General features: G+C 39.2%; 1 protein-coding gene across 2 annotated transcripts in view; it reads left to right on the forward strand.

The window, feature by feature from the left end:
- The window catches only part of PARD3B (par-3 family cell polarity regulator beta), a 1,038,680-nt gene that overhangs the window by 600,629 nt on the left and 418,783 nt on the right, over nucleotides 1–19,268 (forward strand). For both annotated transcript variants that reach the window (XM_079924321.1, XM_079924322.1), the window contains exons 14-15: nucleotides 1,825–1,921; nucleotides 11,517–11,632. In XM_079924321.1, coding sequence (XP_079780447.1) covers nucleotides 1,825–1,921; nucleotides 11,517–11,632 — 213 coding nt within the window. The remainder of the gene's footprint in view (nucleotides 1–1,824; nucleotides 1,922–11,516; nucleotides 11,633–19,268) is intronic.

Raw genomic sequence — 19,268 nt, forward strand, 5'->3', positions numbered from 1 at the left:
ACTGCTGCCATATTACCAGATCACTGGAGTGGGGGACAGTGCAGGGGGACAGTGCTGGCTGCCTTTGCTCCTCATGCTTCTGTACCCTGATCATCTTACTTACCAGATTCCTGCTTCAAATCTCATTCCCTGGGACATGTCAGCACTGCTAGAACTGCCTGCATTTTATACTGGTGTCTGGGGCAGAGCTTGGAGCAAGTGCTTCCCTGGTGTATTCATCAGGGTTCTCCAGAGAAACAGAACCAGTGGTGTGTGTGTGTGTGTGTGTGTGTGTGTGTGTGTGTTCGTGGGTTTGTATATGTATATATAGATTACATACACAGATTTATTGTAAGAGATTGGGTCACGTGATTATGGAGGCAGGCACGTCCCAAGGTCTGCAAGGTGAGTGGGCAAGATGAGACCCAGAAGAGCCACTGGTGTAGTCCTCGTCTGAAGGCCAGCAGGCTCAAGACCTAGGAAGAGCCAGTGGTTCAGTTTGAATCCAAGAGCAGGAAAAAGGCAATGTCTCAGTTTGAAGACAGGCAGGAAGAATTCTCTCCTACTTGAAGGAGGGTCAACCTTTCTGTTCTATTCAAAACATCAGCTGATTGGATAAGGCCCACCCACATAAGGGGGGGGTACGATTTACTTTACCCTGTCTACTGATTTCAATGTTAATATCACCCCAAAACAACCTCACAGAATACCAAGTGTCTGGGCACCCTGAGCCTGGTCAAGTTGATACATAAAATTAACCGTCAGACCTGGTATGTGGGCAAGTCAGAGTGGTTGTTACCAGCAGCATTTCTCAAGGACTGTAATAGGTCCACAGCAGAGTTTATGGTGTACAGAATAATAATCCTTTACTTACTCACTGGCACTCATGGCACTTATAAATCGCTGCTGGAATATGCACTATCTTATATAATCCTTGTATTCCTCCAATGAAGGTATTCTTATCCCTACTTTATAGATATAAAAACCAAGGTTTATAGAAGTTGAGTAGTTTGCCCAAGTTCATACAGCATTACAAGATTGGAAACATGCAGTCTTGCTTCACAAACTGTATTCTTAATCACGATGCTCTATCATAATTTTCATACATTATTTAATATTTTCATTAGTAATGAGGATTAAATGATACATAAGGCTTAGCTCAGTGTGTGATACACAATAAGATCTCAGCAAACCTTGTTATTAGTTGTTGTAATATTCAGTATACGTGTCTATGTTTTTCTGTATGAAATAGACTGAAAAAGTAAACATTTTTAGCAGGTAGGAAAACTAGAACTCAGACCCCAGTCTTTTGCTTCCGAGGCCCCAAACTCAGGGTTTTCCACTACAACACAGATGAAAAAGAATATACATATATATTTTTTACCTCTATGGTGTCTAAATGGTGAGTAGATATACTGTATCTCATGTTTTTTTTAAGTACTTTTTGTCACTGAGGCAAATGCTTAAATCACCATTTAATCCAGAGCATTCATTATAAAGTCTTGTTTACAAAAACGTTGTCATAAAAGAAATGGCTTGTTAATCTTCTACACATCACAGGTAGTGAATATGTGTCAACCCTTCCCAGGTGGGAAAAGGTAGTTAAGATGCAAGGACTTCACTTGCCAGGGGTTGCCAGCAAGTCACATTATCAGGCTTCCATTTCCCCGTACAGGCTGTATTAACGTGCATATGAATCCTTCAGTGCTGTGTGAGGACTTATTTGTTTCAAGGCTGGTTTCTGTGTTGGTGAAAATTATGTCTGAGAGATGGACTGAAACAAAACCAGGCGCTGGACGGTTCTGCCTCCTGTTTACTACAGCTTTATTTGTTCTTTGCTTATAGAGCTCTTGCTTCCCAATGACGGATGGGCTGAGAGCGGAGGACCTCCTCCTCCACCACATCCCGTTCTGGAATTGGGCCTTGAAGATTACAGCCACAGGTATCGATAAAATGATATACCATAGGGGCTTCCCTGGTGGTGCAGTGGTTGAGAGTCCGCCTGCCGATGCAGGGGACGCGGGTTCGTGCCCCGGTCCGGGAGGATCCCACATGCCGCGGAGCGGCTGGGCCCGTGAGCCATGGCCGCTGAGCCTGCGTGTCCGGAGCCTGTGCTCTGCAACGGGAGGGGCCACAACAGTGAGAGGCCCACATACCGCAAAAAAAAAAGTGATATGCCATAAATATTCCCCGGTATGGTTTTTCTGGGAAAACCCAGCAACCTTATTGTAACTCTAGTTCTTTACAGGATGGAAATCTCATAGTATCTGTGATTCCTTTCCAGCGAAAACATCTCATAGCTAATATTAATACCTCATATTGTTCATTTTTGCTTCCTGGAATTTAAGATTCATCATATCTTATTAAGATATATGAGAAAATTGATGAATTTTCTTTTACCAAGTTAAAAACTAGAGAGGTGGAACTCAAAAAAAGTTATATGGGAAGGTATGAAACAAAACTGAGAAGACATAAACCTTTTTTTTTCTTTCTTATTTGCAGTTGGCAACCCTAAGGGTATTTTAAAAATAGATGTTCCAAGAAAGTTAATGGAATCTAAAAATTAAAGCAGCACCATATATAATCTAAACTACTGAAAAGAGCCCAATATTATATCCATTCTGTAATAGAAACCAAAAAATCAATATTTTTTTAGAATCACACAAGCATGAGAGAGAGAGATTTACTAACATACACACCATTTGACTAGTAGAATTCATAGATTTTGTTCTTCTGATGAGTTTTAAAAATCATTAACTTGTCCCTTTGCTATTTTCTGTATTTATTATGGCTGTTAAAAAGTGGATATTTCATTCCATTCTTGTCCCATGATAATCCTGTGAAGTTTTTTCATTTTTCTTGCAGCAATGCTGTTTTCTTTCAAACATCACTATTATGGTTTTTGTTTTGTTTTGTTTTGTGTTTTACAATCTGCTAAAAATAAAGCAATACAACAAGAGTACAGCTAACCTTATTAGCCAGAAGCTTACCTATATTTACCTGTCTCCGACTTCTACATTTTTGAAGTCAACTTTTCTACTCAAATACAGTTTCTTGAACCAGATTGATAATCACAATAATGTTCTAGATCAGTATCTCTGGGGGTTTCTTGAGCAAAAGTCTGGACATTTTTAATTTTGCATGCTTATTTGCATTGCTTGCCTCAATCCTGAATCAAAAATGAGTTTGGTAGCATTAAAAAATCCATTTTAGGACTTGAGGACATGGGGAGGGGGAAGGGTAAGCTGGGACGAAGTGAGAGAGTAGCATGGACTTATACACACTACCAAATGTAAAATAGATGGCTAGTGGGAATCAACCGCATAGCACAGGGAGATCAGCTCCGAGCTTTGTGACCACCTAGAAGATGGGATAGGGAGGGTGGGAGGGAGACGCAAGAGGGAGGAGATATGGGGATATATGTATACGTATAGCTGATTCACTTTGTTATACAGCAGAAACTAACACACCATTGAAAAGCAATTATACTCCAATAAAGATGTTAAAAAAATCCATTTTAAAAATAATTTCACTCATCCTACCTTACTGTTTACCCAGCGTATATGCACAGGCCTGCTGGAATAGTGCAGAGATAAATCAGATATAAACCTGTAGTATTGTATTCATAAGATAAATGTATTTGGCCTTAATCCCATTTCTGGGGAGGGTTGGAACTTTCAGTCCCATCCAGAGAGATGGGCCTTGAATCAGTTGACAGTGGCCAGTGATTTAATCAATCCTGCCTCTGTAATGAAGCCTCCATAAGAACCCAAAAGGACAGGGTTTGGAGACCTTCTGGGTTGGTGAACATGTGGAGATGTGGGGAGAGGGGCACACTCAGAGAGAGCATAGAAGCTCGGAGCCTCTTCTCACATACTTTGCCCTGGGAAGCTCTACATACGGCGGTTCCTGAGTTATATTCTTTTACAGTAAACCAGTGGTCTAGTAAGTAACATGTTTCTCTGAGTTCTGAGAGCCACTATCAAAAACTAATCGAACACAAGGAGGGGTCTAGGGCACCTCTGATTTATAGCCAGTTGGTCAGAAGTAGAGGTAACAACCTGGACTTGTGACTAGTGTCTGAAGTTCAAGAAGGGGTCTGTGGAACCTCCAATCTGTAGCCCATCAGTCTGAAGCACAGGTGACAACCTGAGCTTGAAACTGGCGTCTGAGGTGGAGTATGGGGGGCAGTCTTATAGGACTGAGCCCTCAATCTGTGGGATCTGATGCAATCTCCAGGTAGATAGTGTCAGAATTTAGTTGAGTTCTCCAAAACCCGGCTGCTGTCCTAGAATTATTGGAAGTACGGGAGAACTCCTCGCTCCCCACCCCCCAACACTTGTTAAAATTGGGTCCAAGAGCCCAAAAGGAAACCCTAGCCTCAAGACGATGGTAGGCTAATAGGTAAAAGTGACAAACGAGAACGCAGGGTACAAAGTGATATTTACCAGAAGACATAGATAAAACGCCCGGAGCTGCTGAGGCAGAGAAAGGAGAGTATTCCCAAGTACAGGAAGCAGGGAAAATGTTAGGGGGAAAAGTGATACTTGAGCTGAACCCTAAAATATGAATAGGAGCATGGACATGAAAAGAGCCCAGAAGGAAGAGAATTTCAGAGAGAGGCAAAGGCAGAAGGAACGGGTGGAGGTAGGAAAGTAAGTTGATTTGTGCAACTTCTATCGTGGCTGACTGGCCAGATGATCATGCCCAAAAAGCAAGGATAAGGAGATCAGACTTCATTTGGTAGATAGTAAAATCTTATTGTGGGAGTTCAGCAGATAAGATTGGGTTTTAGTTGTGTACAACAAGGATTATAATTTTTGTGACTTTCTGTTTGAATAAAACAAAAAAAAAAAGAGCAAAAAAACCCCCAAGGATTAGGTAAATGGAGGAGAGTTAATATCTGGTAGAAGCCAGAGACTCTGTGGATACCTCCTGGGGCCATGGCAGTGAAACTTACTGAGGACCTGTGCTGGGGAGGTTGGGGAGAAACTTTCTCGGGTGGGAACCTTTCAGGGTCAGAGGTAGTTGAGAGATATTGCAGAGCTAGAATCATTGAGAATTACAACTGCCTTTTTGGCTGCTTCCGTGTCGCCACATATTTCTTCCCTTCCCTTTTCAGGAAATCATGTTTCTCCACGATCTTGAAAAACAGCTTATATTGGCTCTCACTGCTGTAAATCTTCATCACATGATGTGAACCAGCAACTTCCTTTTCCCCCTCTCCCTCCCTAACTCGCTGTTTAGGCTTCCATTCTCACCCTTTTCTAGAACTGCTCTTTTTAACATTGACAGTAATCTCCTTTCAATCAAAAGTGTAACTTTTTCTCAGTCTTAAGTCTTCTTTTGATCATTGTCATTCATGTGCTCACTCATCCATTCAAAATTATTTATGGAACTCTAAACTGGGCGCCGTAGAAGGTACTGGAATGGGTTGGAAGCATCCCTGCCCGCAAGGAATGCAGTGTCCCCTTGAAGAGACAGACACACAGATAATTAGCAAGCAGCCTGCTGAGCATGAGATACAAAATGTCATTGGAGCCTAGAAGAAAAAGCCACTAACTCTGTCTGTAGGTGTCAAGGAAGGTTTTTTACAGGAGAGGTAGTGTTTGAAAGGTTTCTTGAAGGATAGAAAGGAACTTACTAGGCAGAAAAGAGGTGGGAAGGGCAACTTAGGTTAGGAAAACCACATGATGGGAGAGGGAAAATGCAGTGTGTTCAACGTGGCTAAAACATATAGTATCTGGGGAAAGAATCTACAGGAAGGGCACTGTCTGCCATGCTCTGTGAGCGCCATGCTTCTCCAGAGAGCAGTGGAGAAGCCTTGAAGGCTTTGAAGCCTGACAATATCATGTTAAGTGAGTTCACTTGTGGAGAATAAATGGCTAAGGGAAACCATAGACAAGGATACTAGTCTGGGACAACCAGCAAGAGAGGAGAGGGGCTTGAATGAAGGGAGGAACAGCATAGCTGGAGAGGAAGGGACAGAGTCAAAGGCATTTTTGGAATGGAAGGAACAAATCTAAAGCTTTGAATCAATCTCTCTCTCTCTCTCTCTCTCTCTCTCTCTCTCTCTCTCCCCCCCCCTCCCCCCTCCCCCTCCCCCTCCCTCTCCCTCTCCTAGGGTCCTGTGACCTGCACCATCCTGCAAACCGCTGTGTTGCCTAGGTGACCAGCAGCAGTGGGGGTTTGCATGTTGGAAACTTACAGTGGAGGAAGCATTGGAAGGGAGCCAGGAGGGTTGAGCAAAGGAGGCTGTCCTGTCTTAAAAAAAAAAAAGTTAAAAGCCCCCCTGAAAGGGAAAAGTAGTGCTTTTAAGGGATGGAACCAGTCTTGTGAAACAGAAAACTACTAATTCATGAGAAGTGAAAAACAAATTTGATCAAACTAAACTTATGCCTGTACTTTGGACCAAAATGAAATCAGGAACTTACTGAACTTATTTGTACTATTATGTCAATAATTATTTGACAAACATTTAGAATATGAGTGTCTAAATTAAAAAATATATATTTAATATATTTCCTTTATTATATGATATAAGTATATATATTATATGCATATTATATATATAAAGGAAATACATTTTTTACTGTGATGTCTCAGGGAGAGTTTAAGACAAATCGCCAGCAGACAGAATATACTGAATTTGATTAGCTGTTCAGACAACATTTGGTTATTCCCTACATGTTCATATTTTCCCTCCCTCTTGGTTCTCTCTCAGTTCTGCTCTTTCCGTCTCTCTTTCTTTCATACGTGTGACCTGCATCTACTCTTATTCAGAGCAGCCAATCATTGAAGCTGATCCGTGGCCACCTGAGACTTCAGACATGCCCCTCAAAACCTTCCCCTGCCTTTTTATTTCAGACAGTTCTCCTTGAACATTCATGGGGGGTCTTCTATGTCTTTCCCATTCCTGATTTGTCACTATATTCAGGACATTGGCATATGTTTCACGCTACCCTTATTTATTCATTATGCAGCATAATTTGACATTGAATATCATTTCTCTTTGATAGATTCCCTGGTTGTTCATGGGGGAAATACAGTCTTTATCTAAGACACGTCTTTGGCCTCCTGTCAACTTACAGCTTCCGCTGCAGCCCATTCAGCCATGAGCACATGCTAACTGCCTTCAAAATTAAAATATGCCATGTTTTATAGTTAATCATTGTGTCACCCTCTCACTCCAAAAACTTCCAATATGTAGCATAAAATTACAAACTGTTTTACTAGTCTAATGTATGTGTCTACGGTATTTTCACATTAACCAACTCAGTACTATACTCATTATTCAAGTACATTAGAAGTTCACATTGGCTCCAATCACATCGTGTCTCATATTACACTTCCTTCCTTCCTTAAATATCTGCCAGTCTGATATCAGCCTTGTTTCCATTTTGTACCATGGCAAGAGGGGTCCTTTTATTGAAGGTTTTCAAAGTGTACACTTGGCCATGTTCAAAACAATGCTAACAGAGGAACATATCACCATGATCAATTTAATGGACATATCCAGGTATGCATATGTATATATACAAACATGTATATGAATATATGTTACATTCATATGTACAAAGCAGCTTTTTATTTTCTTTGATCATCTTTGATGGTGTCTCCACATCATGTTATTGCATTGTCATCTTGTTTTTTCAGTGGGAATGGGGGTAATTGTTTCTCAAGAGTTGGGGAAAATTTGAGTTCTTATTCTTAATTTGTCACGTAATACCTGGTTTGGTAAAGTATTCTAAAACAGTCAAGTGAGGATTTCCCTGGCGGTCCAGTGGTTAAGACTTTGCCTTCCATTGCAGGGGGTGTGGATTCAATCCCTGGTCAGGGAGCTAAGATGCCTCATGGCCAAAATACCAAAACATAAAACAGAAGCAATATTGTAACAAATTCAATAAAGACCTTAAAAATGGTCCACATCAAAAAAAAAAAAAAAAAGAAACCAAGCTAATAAATAACTAAATAAAACAATAAAGTGGATTAACCAAAACACTACTAAATTGGGTAGATTCCCATAGTCTGCCTTGAGCAGAGCACTTTAGATGCAGCGTGAGCTGGTTTTTTTTGTTTTTTTTTTGCGGTACGTGGGCCTCTCACTGTTGCGGCCTCTCCCGTTGCTGAGCACAGGCTCCGGATGCACAGGCTCAGCAGCCATGGCTCACGGGCCCAGCCGCTCCACGGCATGTGGAATCTTCCCGGACCGGTGCACGAACCCACGTCCCCTGCATTGGCAGGCGGACTCTCAACCACTGCGCCACCAGGGAAGCCCAGCGTGAGCTGTTTTAATGAGGAATATTCATGTTGGTTCTAAACCTCCTCCCTAAAGGTATTCATTATAACGTGGCATCTATTTTGATTAGCCCTTTAATTTTCTTTTATTTCATGATATGAACCACTGTTGAAACAAAAAACTAACCTAAAATGCAAGCTGCATGAGAGAGTGTGCATGAAACTGCAATAAGAGGGAAAAGTCTGATTTCCGTGGGCTCAAGATCAGCAACAACCTGTGTCCCAGGCTAGCCACCATTTTAGCCAAAGCTTTTGCAGCTCTAGGGAGAGTTCAAGAAACAACAATCTGGTCCTGGCTTTGGCACTGGCCAGCTGTGTGACCTTGGAACATCAGTCTCCTCTTTGGGCCTCAGTGTCTTATCTACAAGATGAAGAGTTAGATGAGGTGACCTTTAAGGTCTTCCAGCTCTTAAATTCACTGGTTCCATGAAGGCCATGAGTCTCTCTGACACTAAAACCATGTCATCAGAAGAGATCAAAGGATGAAAAACTAAGTGCAAATAAAGGTTGAGTAACACATTTAAAGGCAAGTGCTTGCAAAACATCAATGCTCAGGGGGAAGCTCATATTCACCATGGCATCTCAGAATTCTTCTTTAAAGTGGGCTAAAACAATTAAAATATTGCTATTATGCCAAGCCAGTGTCAACAGCACTAGCAGGTCAGGATTTTTGTTTACAATTGACATATTTGTCCACTACCACTAGATACCACATCTAATATGCCTTATGTCGGTAGCTTTCTTTATTGAGCATGTAACCAGACACCAAGAAAGAAACCAAAAAAAGAAAGAAAGAAAGAAAAGAAAAACCTTCATAATTCTAAAAGTTGATTTAAGCTTCTTGAGGAAATTTTCATGAAAAAATGTACAGTTGTCCCTCGGTATCTATGAGGAGTTCTTGTTCCAGGACCCCCGCGGATACCGAAAGCTGCAGATGCTCAAGTCCGTGGTATAAAATGGTATAGTATTTGCATATAACATCCTCCCATATACTTCAAATCACTTAATACAATGTAGATGCTATGTAAATAGTTGCCAGGGCATGAAAAGTTCAAGTTTTGCTTTTTGGAACTTTCTGGAATTTTTTTTTCTGAATATTTTTGATCCCAGTTTGGGTGATCCTTGAATGCCGTACCTGAGGATACGGAGGGCAGATTGTATAATTTCTTTGCTGGAGAGTGCCTCAGGCCCTCATTCAAAGACCACCACGCTAACCTACAGAAACAAAGGAAAGGATTAATAGCTTACTTTGTTGAGCTCTTACTGTGTGCTAGGTACTATTGTCAGTATTTAACATATCTTAGTTTATTTCATACTTACAATAGCTTTCTTAAGTAAATTCTATTACTGTCCAATTTTAAAAAATTCTTTTCCATTATGGTTTATTACAGGCTATTGAATGTAGTACCCTGTGCTATACACTGTGTCCATTTTATGCACTAGTAAATTGAGGCCACCCACCCTAGCATCTCGCTCCCAAGCCCAGGGCCCTAAACATCATTCCTTCTAAACAGAAGGAGAGAAGGGCTCTTAGTCACAAGCCCACAGAGAGTCTGACAAAAACAGAGAAGGCAAAAAAACTGTACAAAAAACTTGGATAACTTGAAAAGCAGAAACTTAGTCATTTGGGAAGCTAAAGAAGGTCTGTGTGTTTATCTGTTTGTTTCCTAAATGTTTCTACAGCACTTACTCTGCACCAGACACTATTCTCCTTACTTTGCAAATCTTTGTAACTCATTTTATCTGATGCCAACCCTAGGAGGTAGGAAGTGTAATTATACCCATTTTATACATAAGAAAATGGAAGCACAGAGAGGTTCAATAACTTGCCCAGTCCCACAGCTAGTAAGGAGCAGAGCCAGGATTTAGAAATGGGCAGACCTGCTCTGGAGTCTGTGCTTTTGAATGCTGTGCTGTATTATACTATATTACACTCTATTACAATAACAGAGGCCCATTCATTCAGCAATATTATTATTGCTGCAAGGCAATACTAAATATACATGACTAATAAGTTTCAAGAAAAGATTAAACTTATTTTGGTGTATTTGGTTAAGAAATCGAGATTCCCCAGTACATTTTATAAGGATTCTCATTCATGACAGTTGAATTTGGGGGTTATTTTATTTTTTACAATGTCAAATCCCAACCATTTGAAAAAAATTCAACCTCAGTACTTTCAGATTTACCGAGGATACTTGATTTGAGTTTTTACTGTATTTAAGATTAAAGTTGTGTTGAAACGAGCTACCATATTTACTTTGTAAATACATGTACCAAGGGAGAGTACCAAGGGAGAAAGTGGCTGTAATTTAATTCATGAAAAGTATATAAATATAATTTATTTCTAGATCAAGAAATGAGGCATTGTTTGTAATTCCCTTATATAATCTCCATCCTCAAGCAAAATAAATAAAATATTCATCAGAAATGGAATTCTTTGAGATTACAAGTACTAGGAAGCCTATAATGGGCATTTGATGTATCTTTTGTCTAAATTGTCAGCTGTGCTTTTCCTGTTACTTCCTGTTGGTATTATTGATGAGCAGACTATTTGCTCAGCATTAACATTAGTTTTAGAAAATAGACCTAAATAAAGTAGAAAACCAAACTACGGCAGCCATTAGTCATTCAACAGAATGGTTTTCTAGAAAGGATACAACCCTTACACTTGTTTTTAAAGGAAGGGCGTTCTTAGCCCACAGATCTCTCTTAACCTGCCTTTAGGCTCTGCTAGTATCTAGTGACATCCTTTGAAGCACCAGTGCTTTGTGGGTTTGCTTTACCCACTTAAAGTTATATATTGTATAGCAGGATCCCAACTGGCAGAAATCAGTGAAGAGGAAAACATGGTATTAGCCAGAGAATATTATTTAAATTGCAGAATATGATAAAATGCATGAAAACAGAGTTGCTATATCTCATAAAAGAAACCTGAGGTTCACGAAGTGGTTGAAAATGCCTGGTTGGGGCTTCCCTGGTGGCGCAGTGGTTGAGAGTCTGCCTGCCGGTGCAGGGGACACGGGTTCATGCCCTGGTCCGGGGAGATCCCACATGCCACGGAGCGGCTGGGCCCGTGAGCCATGGCCGCTGAGCCTGCGCGTCCGGAGCCTGTGCTCTGCAATGGGAGAGGGAGCTGCAGAGGGAGCGATGAGGGGCTGTATTCAAAATGAGAACTGCTGAATAAAAAATAAGATTTTATTCTAAACCTAAATATGGCATATGGCTTCTTTCTGCAGCTCTGGGGTGGATTCAGCAGTATTTTTTCCGGATCAGCGCCTCAACTTTAGATCTGTGACACCAGCCAGGCAGCCTGAATCAATGAATCTGAAAGCCTCAAAGAGCATGGACCTTGGTAAGTGAGGGTGAGGTGACATCCAGATCAACTGTCCAGCCTCAGCGCATCTATCTTCTTGAATGTCCTGCCGTTGTTTCTTCAACTCCAACCTTAGGGGGCGGGGTTTGCTGAAGCTTGGAAGAGGGGATATTGGTCATCCTATCTTCCTGTCTCCTCTCACACATTTAATCGTAATTACCGCTTTTTAAAAGAGAGATAAGTGACATTTTTATGTATAGGTCAGAAAAATAGGAGTATTCCTTCTGGAGGATCTGAATGCCATTAAGCATCTTTAACTCACCTGCCTTTACATTTGTACTCTCACCTCTGCAAGTGTTCTTCTGTTTCTCATGTACATACCTGTTGCAGGGCCTGGGAAGATAAGGCAGTTCAATGAATCCTCTTCTACAGGGCATCCCATCTCTCTGTGCAATGGATGGAGATGGCGGCAGTGGAGAAGATCTATCTCTATAAGTGCCCATCTCCAAATCCTGTAATACCAGAGGGAAGAGGGGTCCCTGGGTTTGCCAGATTGAGGGAGTCAAGGTACTTTGGTTTCGTGCCCAGACAACCTCAGTGAGATTCTGAGTCCTACAAGGAATTTCTGGGTGACTGTTGGCTGCCAGGGCAGAGCAAGGGTCCCTGCAAACTCTGTTCTCCAGGCTCTGGAATGTGAGATCCCGGAAGACATCTCAGATACCCAAGCACATTGTTGCACTCCCATGGGTCCTTAGAGAGAGAGAACTATTGGAATAGGATGCTGGTGCAAAATAACTTCTCAGCAAAATATTCACTGCTTCCTGAATGCTCAGAGGCCAAGCTTTGCCAAAGTCTTTTTTGTTTGTTTGTTTGTTTTCCGAAGCATATTACATATTTCATTAGTAGCACCAAGAAAATGGAATAATCAAAACTGCGTGTTCCATGAAACAATCTGATAAATAGTGCTTATCTGTTACTCATGTATAGGAGTTCAAAAAGATGTTCAGTCACGATGAAAAAAGAGAAGCTGATTCTATTTTCTATAAATTAACTAGATCGCTGGGATACATTTGCTCTAATCACTTAGAGTAAGAGACTGACAGAAAGCCTTAATAAGGAAGCTGTCTCGAGCACTGGTCAAAAAGGGGTATTTTCTCAAGCGTGAACCTCTGACCAAAGGAATAATGTGTGACAGTGACACAGATTACTACTAATAATTTAAGGAGCAATTTGTTTTTATAGAGTGCTTGATAAATATTTCCTGTCCTGTCTTCCCAATTTCTCTGTAAAGAAGATGAATGGGTAAAAACTGCTCTTAATTTGGGGTGAGAAATATATTACTCTTTTCCTCATTTAATAAAAGAAAAAAAATAAGTAGCCAGTAGTGCGGTTTTTAAAAGTCTCTGCAAAAGAAAAAAATAGCATCCTTTTTTTTTTTAATTTTATTTATTTATTTATGGCTATGTTGGGTCTTCGTTTCTGTGCGAGGGCTTTCTCTAGTTGCAGCAAGTGGGGGCCACTCTTCATCGCGGTGCGCGGGCCTCTCACTATCGCAGTCTCTCTTGTTGCGGAGCACAGGCTCCAGACACGCAGGCTCAGTAATTGTGGCTCACGGGCCCAGTTGCTCCGTGGCATGTGGGATCTTCCCAGACCAGGGCTCGAACCCGTGTCCCCTGCATTGGCAGGCAGATTCTCAACCACTGCGCCACCAGGGAAGCCCCAACATCCATTTTAAGAAAGAAGAAAATTATATCAGTTCCATAAAAACAAAACCTAAGCCATGTCCAGAAACAGTTTTTCTGTTTACATTTTTTGTTACTGAAAATTTTGTTTCTGAGAAATGTTCTCGTTTAGAATGAAATAGCCCTTGCAAAATATGAATAGTTAGCAGTCACCCTTTGCATTTTATTGTACTTATAACATAAATGACAATAGTAATGTTTGTTCAGTTTTACGTAGTTGGGCGAAGGTCATGAGCTCTTGTCTTCAGGATACAGGTATCAAACATTGGTTTAAATGCACCATACAGCACCAGCACTGGCATGTGCACCATACAGCACAAGTGGTAAAATGTGCTACAAAAGCATTTTGTAAGAAAAAATAGCCTCAAAAATAGCCTTTTGTAAAAGCATTTTGTAAGAAACTATCAAAGTTTGGTCCCTTCCAGGAAAAGCCAAATTAAAGCTAGCAGTCTTTCAGAGGGCTCTGAGGTCAACATTCTAGGGCCATTCTGAACCCCTATTCTCAGAACAATTGAGTGAGCTCAATAAGTATGTTGTTTTTTCTCAGTGAATAAGCTCAGGCGATACCAGAATGGTAAACATTTGGAAGTGTCTTCCCTGTTTGATTAGATGAAAAAGATATTGTAAGTAGTTTAGTTTTCCATATATGGCACTGGGCCAACATAAGGAATGAATATATTTGATAAAAAGGTTGGTGACTGTGCTTAGAGGAATAATCCTCTCGGGGTCAAGATCCATTCTTCAAAAAGTTTAAAAAAATTGAGGTATTTAGGTTGAACAGCAAATTAGTGCTACTTGATTGTGTTTGACCTAGAAAAACAGCAATTTCATATGTTCAAAATGAAAAAGATAAACCTCCTATTTACTGCATAATTTATGTTGGATATTCCTCCTTTATAAAGCTTTTAAACTTCTTCAAAGGCTAATAAGCCTCATTGGTACCTTCTTTGTTTTTATTTGTTTCATTTTTGCTGCTGAGTCTAAGCTAGTATTTTCATTTGCATATTATGTTCAAATTATTTTAAAGGTGAGTGGATTCCATTTATTTCTTTTCACTTATGTTTCCAAAGACAGACGGTTCTTATTGTGAAAAATAAAGACTTCTCATCCCCATCTCCTTCTTTTATTTCCAAGATACAAACATGATTTTAGTTTGCTATGTATATCCTTATAGAAAATTTTAGTTTGCTATGTATATCCTTATAGAAAGTACTCTACCTAATTGCCATTCCATCTATGTACAGACATCTCTGTCACACGTTGTGTTTCTTTATACTAATTGTATAGTGTTATGTTATATGAATGAATCTTGATTTATTATTTACTTTTCCCCTTTTGATTAAATTTGGACTTAATTGAGAGTTTGTATCTTTTGGTTTGGATAAGGGGGTTTGGTGCATTTGTATTTCTTATTCTATTCTATTTTCTTTATTCTATGATTTGTTTATTCATATTCTTTGCCGAAAATGTTTCCATTTGTTCTTTTTCATCTTTAGACTATTGTTATGTATGTTATAAATAACTTTTGCAGTCTATTATTTGTCTTCTTAGTTTGATCGTGATATCTTCTACTATAAAAAAGGCTTTAGTCTTATAATCAAATATTTCCATCTTTTCCTTCATGACTGTTTGGTTTTATTTATCTCATTTATTTTCTTGTGCATTTAAAGGCTTGGTGTTTTTTTTCCATGTTTAGCAATAATTTTATTCATGGTTTATGAGGTGGAAAAATTTTTCTCCATGTAAATAGGCAAATTATTCATAACATTTACTGACTTTTATGTCCTTCCCCCATTAATTTGGAATGCAGTCACATTGAATACTAAATTCCCTTTCATACATAGGGTGATTTCTAGACATGCTGTTCTATTGATACATTGGTCTGTCCAATGCCAGTATCACCCTGTTTCAATTGTCATCTGACTACACTGTATTTTGATAACTTATAGAGCTGTCTTCCTCTGTTTTTTCTTCTTTTGTAAAATTACTTTGGCCCTTCACATGCATTTATTCTCCCACATGAACTTGAGATCAGCTCATCAAAAATGAATTTAAAGATTAAAGAGGAATGCTTCTACCATGGGTGTGCCCATTAATTTATGATGTTTGCTCTTGGTTCCTGATAGAAATGTTTTGATCAATTTAAACAAGTTTCTTTGTGTTCCTAGCTTCTTGAAAAGTTTTTTTATTTGCTCACTTTGTTTAATCAGGAATGGATGTTGAATTTTATTAAGTGATTTTAAGGATCTATACAGGATGATCATGTGTATTTTGTTCTTTATTCTATTAACATAGTGAGTTATTTTAATAGATTCCCCAGTATTGAATCTTTGATTCTTTCTGAATGACTCTAAGTTTTTCTGTGCATTTGAAGAAGGTAGAAATGAGTAACAACATTTATCTATGTGATCTAAAATGTAGGTGTAAGACTCTGATTATAATTTTACTCAGGGTCATTAATTCCTATATATCTAAAAGTTATAGATTTTTTGAGGCTATTCTGCCTCAGTATTTGTGGATACTTTTGCTGGCATGCATGTGGCCACATTTAAGTCAGATCAGAAATGATTAAAATGATGAATAAAGGGAATTTATTTTTAAATAATTAGATGTAACTATGCTTATTCAAAGGGGTTAGGGTGTCATTTTCTGGGTTTTCCAGAAAATCAATCTTTTCCTACTAATTGTAGACTTTCCTCTATTTATTTAAATTACCAGAATTACTATGTTCAGTCTGGATCCCTTTAATTTGTTCATAATTGAGCTTGTGTGGGTGTTGAGCTGGAAGCTCTCAGGAGCTGAGTAACACAGCTGCCTCTTTGGCCTTTGGCATAGGGTTTTCCCCCAAAGAGCTGACCTTGTTGGCAGTATGCCAGAGAGTCACATTCAAAGACTTTTTGATGAAGCACAAACATCTTCAATATCCAGGCCTGGTGTTTTATGACCCCCGAATGCTATTTAAGAATTAGTCTGAATTATTCAGGGAACAGCACTTCAGTATTTTGGCCCATTCCCTGACCTAATCTATAGCCCCATTCAAAGTTAAGTTTAAAACGCTATTTCCCGCAAGATTTTTTTCCTGAGAGTTTTCTCTCCTGTTTCAAATTGACCTCCTACTCCCATTTCAGAAGGGTGTTGTGTAACACAGTTAGAGGAAGGCTGAAGGCAGTGCAGATGGAAGATGCTGACCAGCTGTCCTGCCTCTGTTCAATGAGAGGAAATGAGCTTAAAGTGATGCATGAGGCATTGGGACGAAATTTTCGGAAGTTTCCTGACAATGAAGGCTGTTAACATTCCACGTCTCATAGTCTCTTAAAACTGTGTGTGTCTTGAATGACTATCCCTAAAATCAAGACGATAGATTGGTTTTCTTTCAAGATCTGTGATACAGCAATTTATTATCTGCTAGTTCCTTGCTGAAATTTGTATTAAGATAGAAATGTTGGTAGGCATTCACAGTCGAAGTAAATTATAAATCTGATTTCTCATTTCAACAAAAGATTTGGGTCACGTTTTGAATATAACCCTTTCATACACATCAGGCATTCCTCTCAGAGGGCAGTCAGATATCTCTAGTATCCAATGGAAGATGGGCATGAAAAAAGTTAATTAAACCCATTCTACTGTTCTAATACTTTCTTTTTAAAATTATTTTTTATATAGTGAGGAACCTTCATATGCATTCTCAGAAATAAGACAAAAATCCTGAACACTGAATACACAGGAGAATTTTTATAAAAGTGTATATTCTGATAACTGTCATGCTGATTTATCAATTAAAATATATCATATGATGCCATATAATATTTTAATATAACTTTTTATTTATATCCAGGGATCTTCTTTATTGTCCATCAGTAAGTAATACCTCTGGATATTGTGAAAGCTGAATTGAGTACCACCATTTAAGATATAACTTTGACTTATTAAAAAAACAAAAACAACAACCTGATTGGTAAAGAAGAATTAATGGTAATACTAAAAGAAAGCACCTACCATCTCTATTAGATGAGGAAGAGTTCAAGGACACAATCAGGTGAATGTCCTAAGCTTTAGGAAGTCAAAATGAAGGAATTACAGAGAATATTTACTCATTGATTAAACAAATGTTTCTTGAGTACCTAACTGTGTGCCGGGAAGTGCATTAAATGCTGAGGATTCAGTAGTAAATGAGAGAAATGATGCTTGCTGCAGATACCTAGATGACAACCCTAACAAGAAAGGGAAACTCAAGAGTGAAGATCCCCAAAAAGAAGTACTGACATAATGATGATAACTTATCTCAGAGAGAAGAAAAGGGAGAGGCATCTGAAGCACAAGTGTGGCTACTCTAAGAACTAATTGTTAAGCTTGGCTGTGTAGAGAAGAGAAAGAGAGAAGCAAAGGGTGTGAAGAAAGAGTAACAATAATCTAAAAGAATCAATGTAGGAAGAGTTAAGCAGCTGCACACGATGAGGCTTGCAAAACTTTTAAGAGTTAGACAGTCAAGCTATTTTTAGAGCATGAAAAAGAAAGCATGGTGGACCATTGTTTACAGCACGTAACAGCTGTCAGGTGGAAAGCAGAGCCACCGGTTCCTGTGTTAATTTTATCTTCATGCGCACAAGAGAATGATGTTCACACTGGAAAAGCATGGCTGCCAGCAAGCGGAAATCTAGATGCTTTGTATCCATCCCTGTGCACTAAGAGGACTGTGATTATAAAGTGACTATTCCTGATCATTAGAAATTAGGAGTAGAAATTAGTAGAAATCCTCGGAGGATTTCTCTTTGTCAAATGAAAAGGAAAATAAGAAAGTGGTCACTAGCCACCTCAATGCTGGGATCTCTGAAAGAACCAGTGTCTGCTTTCCTTTTTGATAGGATTTCTAGACTGATAAATCAGGGAAATATTATACATGTAGTTTACATTGATCTTAATAAAGGTATTTCCATTTGTTTTCTGATTGAGACTTTTACCAAGTTATGCACTAAGCTAGGTAATAGCATTAGGATGCCCTTTCCCAAAATGTGCTAATTAAGGTGCATTGTCACTCTGAAAGGAATTAAATAACGTATACTATAAGACTCTGTACTTGGGCCCTCTTGTTACATTCTAACAAAACAACAGAATTTGATGAATATTGGGTATATAACTTGGATGAAGACATGAAAAGCGTTCTTACCAAATTTTCAATAGATGTTGTCTCAGAGAATTGGGTAGTATGATAGACTGACAGAATTAGCATTCAAATGATTTATTCAGAATTGAAGAAGATAGAATTTATCGAGTGATGATGAATTCATTGAACAGCCATTTATTGGATACTTTCTCTATGCCAGGCAATACCTAGATAGATAAGATAAAGGCTCCACTCTTACGGTATTGTCATTCTCGTTGGGTAAATAGATGATAAGGTTGCATAGCAGTAAATAAATAATAAAATTTCAGATAGACATGATTTCTCTGAAGCCAAATTCAGGTAAAGATGAAGACTGGGGAGAGGCAAGCCTAGTTTAGATAGGGTGGTGAAAGATAAAGGCAATGTCCTGAAGTCGGGTTAAAAGAAATCAATTGTACGAGTGTAGAGTTTAGGAGACCTGGGATAATAACAGTTACTGAAGGTGTCCCTGTGTTTTAGCTCTTGCCTGACATGGCCACCCCCAAAACTAGTTCCGTGTTACCAGATTAAGGAAGACAGCAGTTCCACTGTACCCTGGCCTGGCCATAACCCACCTAGATAGAATGCTGTATTTAATTCTGGCTACAGTATTTTAATAAAGACAAGAACAGAGTAGATGCATCCAGATATTGGTGAGAGGCCTTGAAACCATGTCTGATGAAAAACAGTGGAAAGAAATAAAGGTATCTTGCCTGGAAGAGAGGTGACTTAAGAGACATATGAGAGGGCTTCCTTGGTGGCACAGTGGTTAAGAATCCGCCTGCCAATGCAG

Source organism: Stenella coeruleoalba (genome assembly GCF_951394435.1).
Source record: "Stenella coeruleoalba genome assembly, chromosome: 6".
Classification (NCBI taxonomy): Eukaryota; Metazoa; Chordata; class Mammalia; order Artiodactyla; family Delphinidae; genus Stenella; species Stenella coeruleoalba.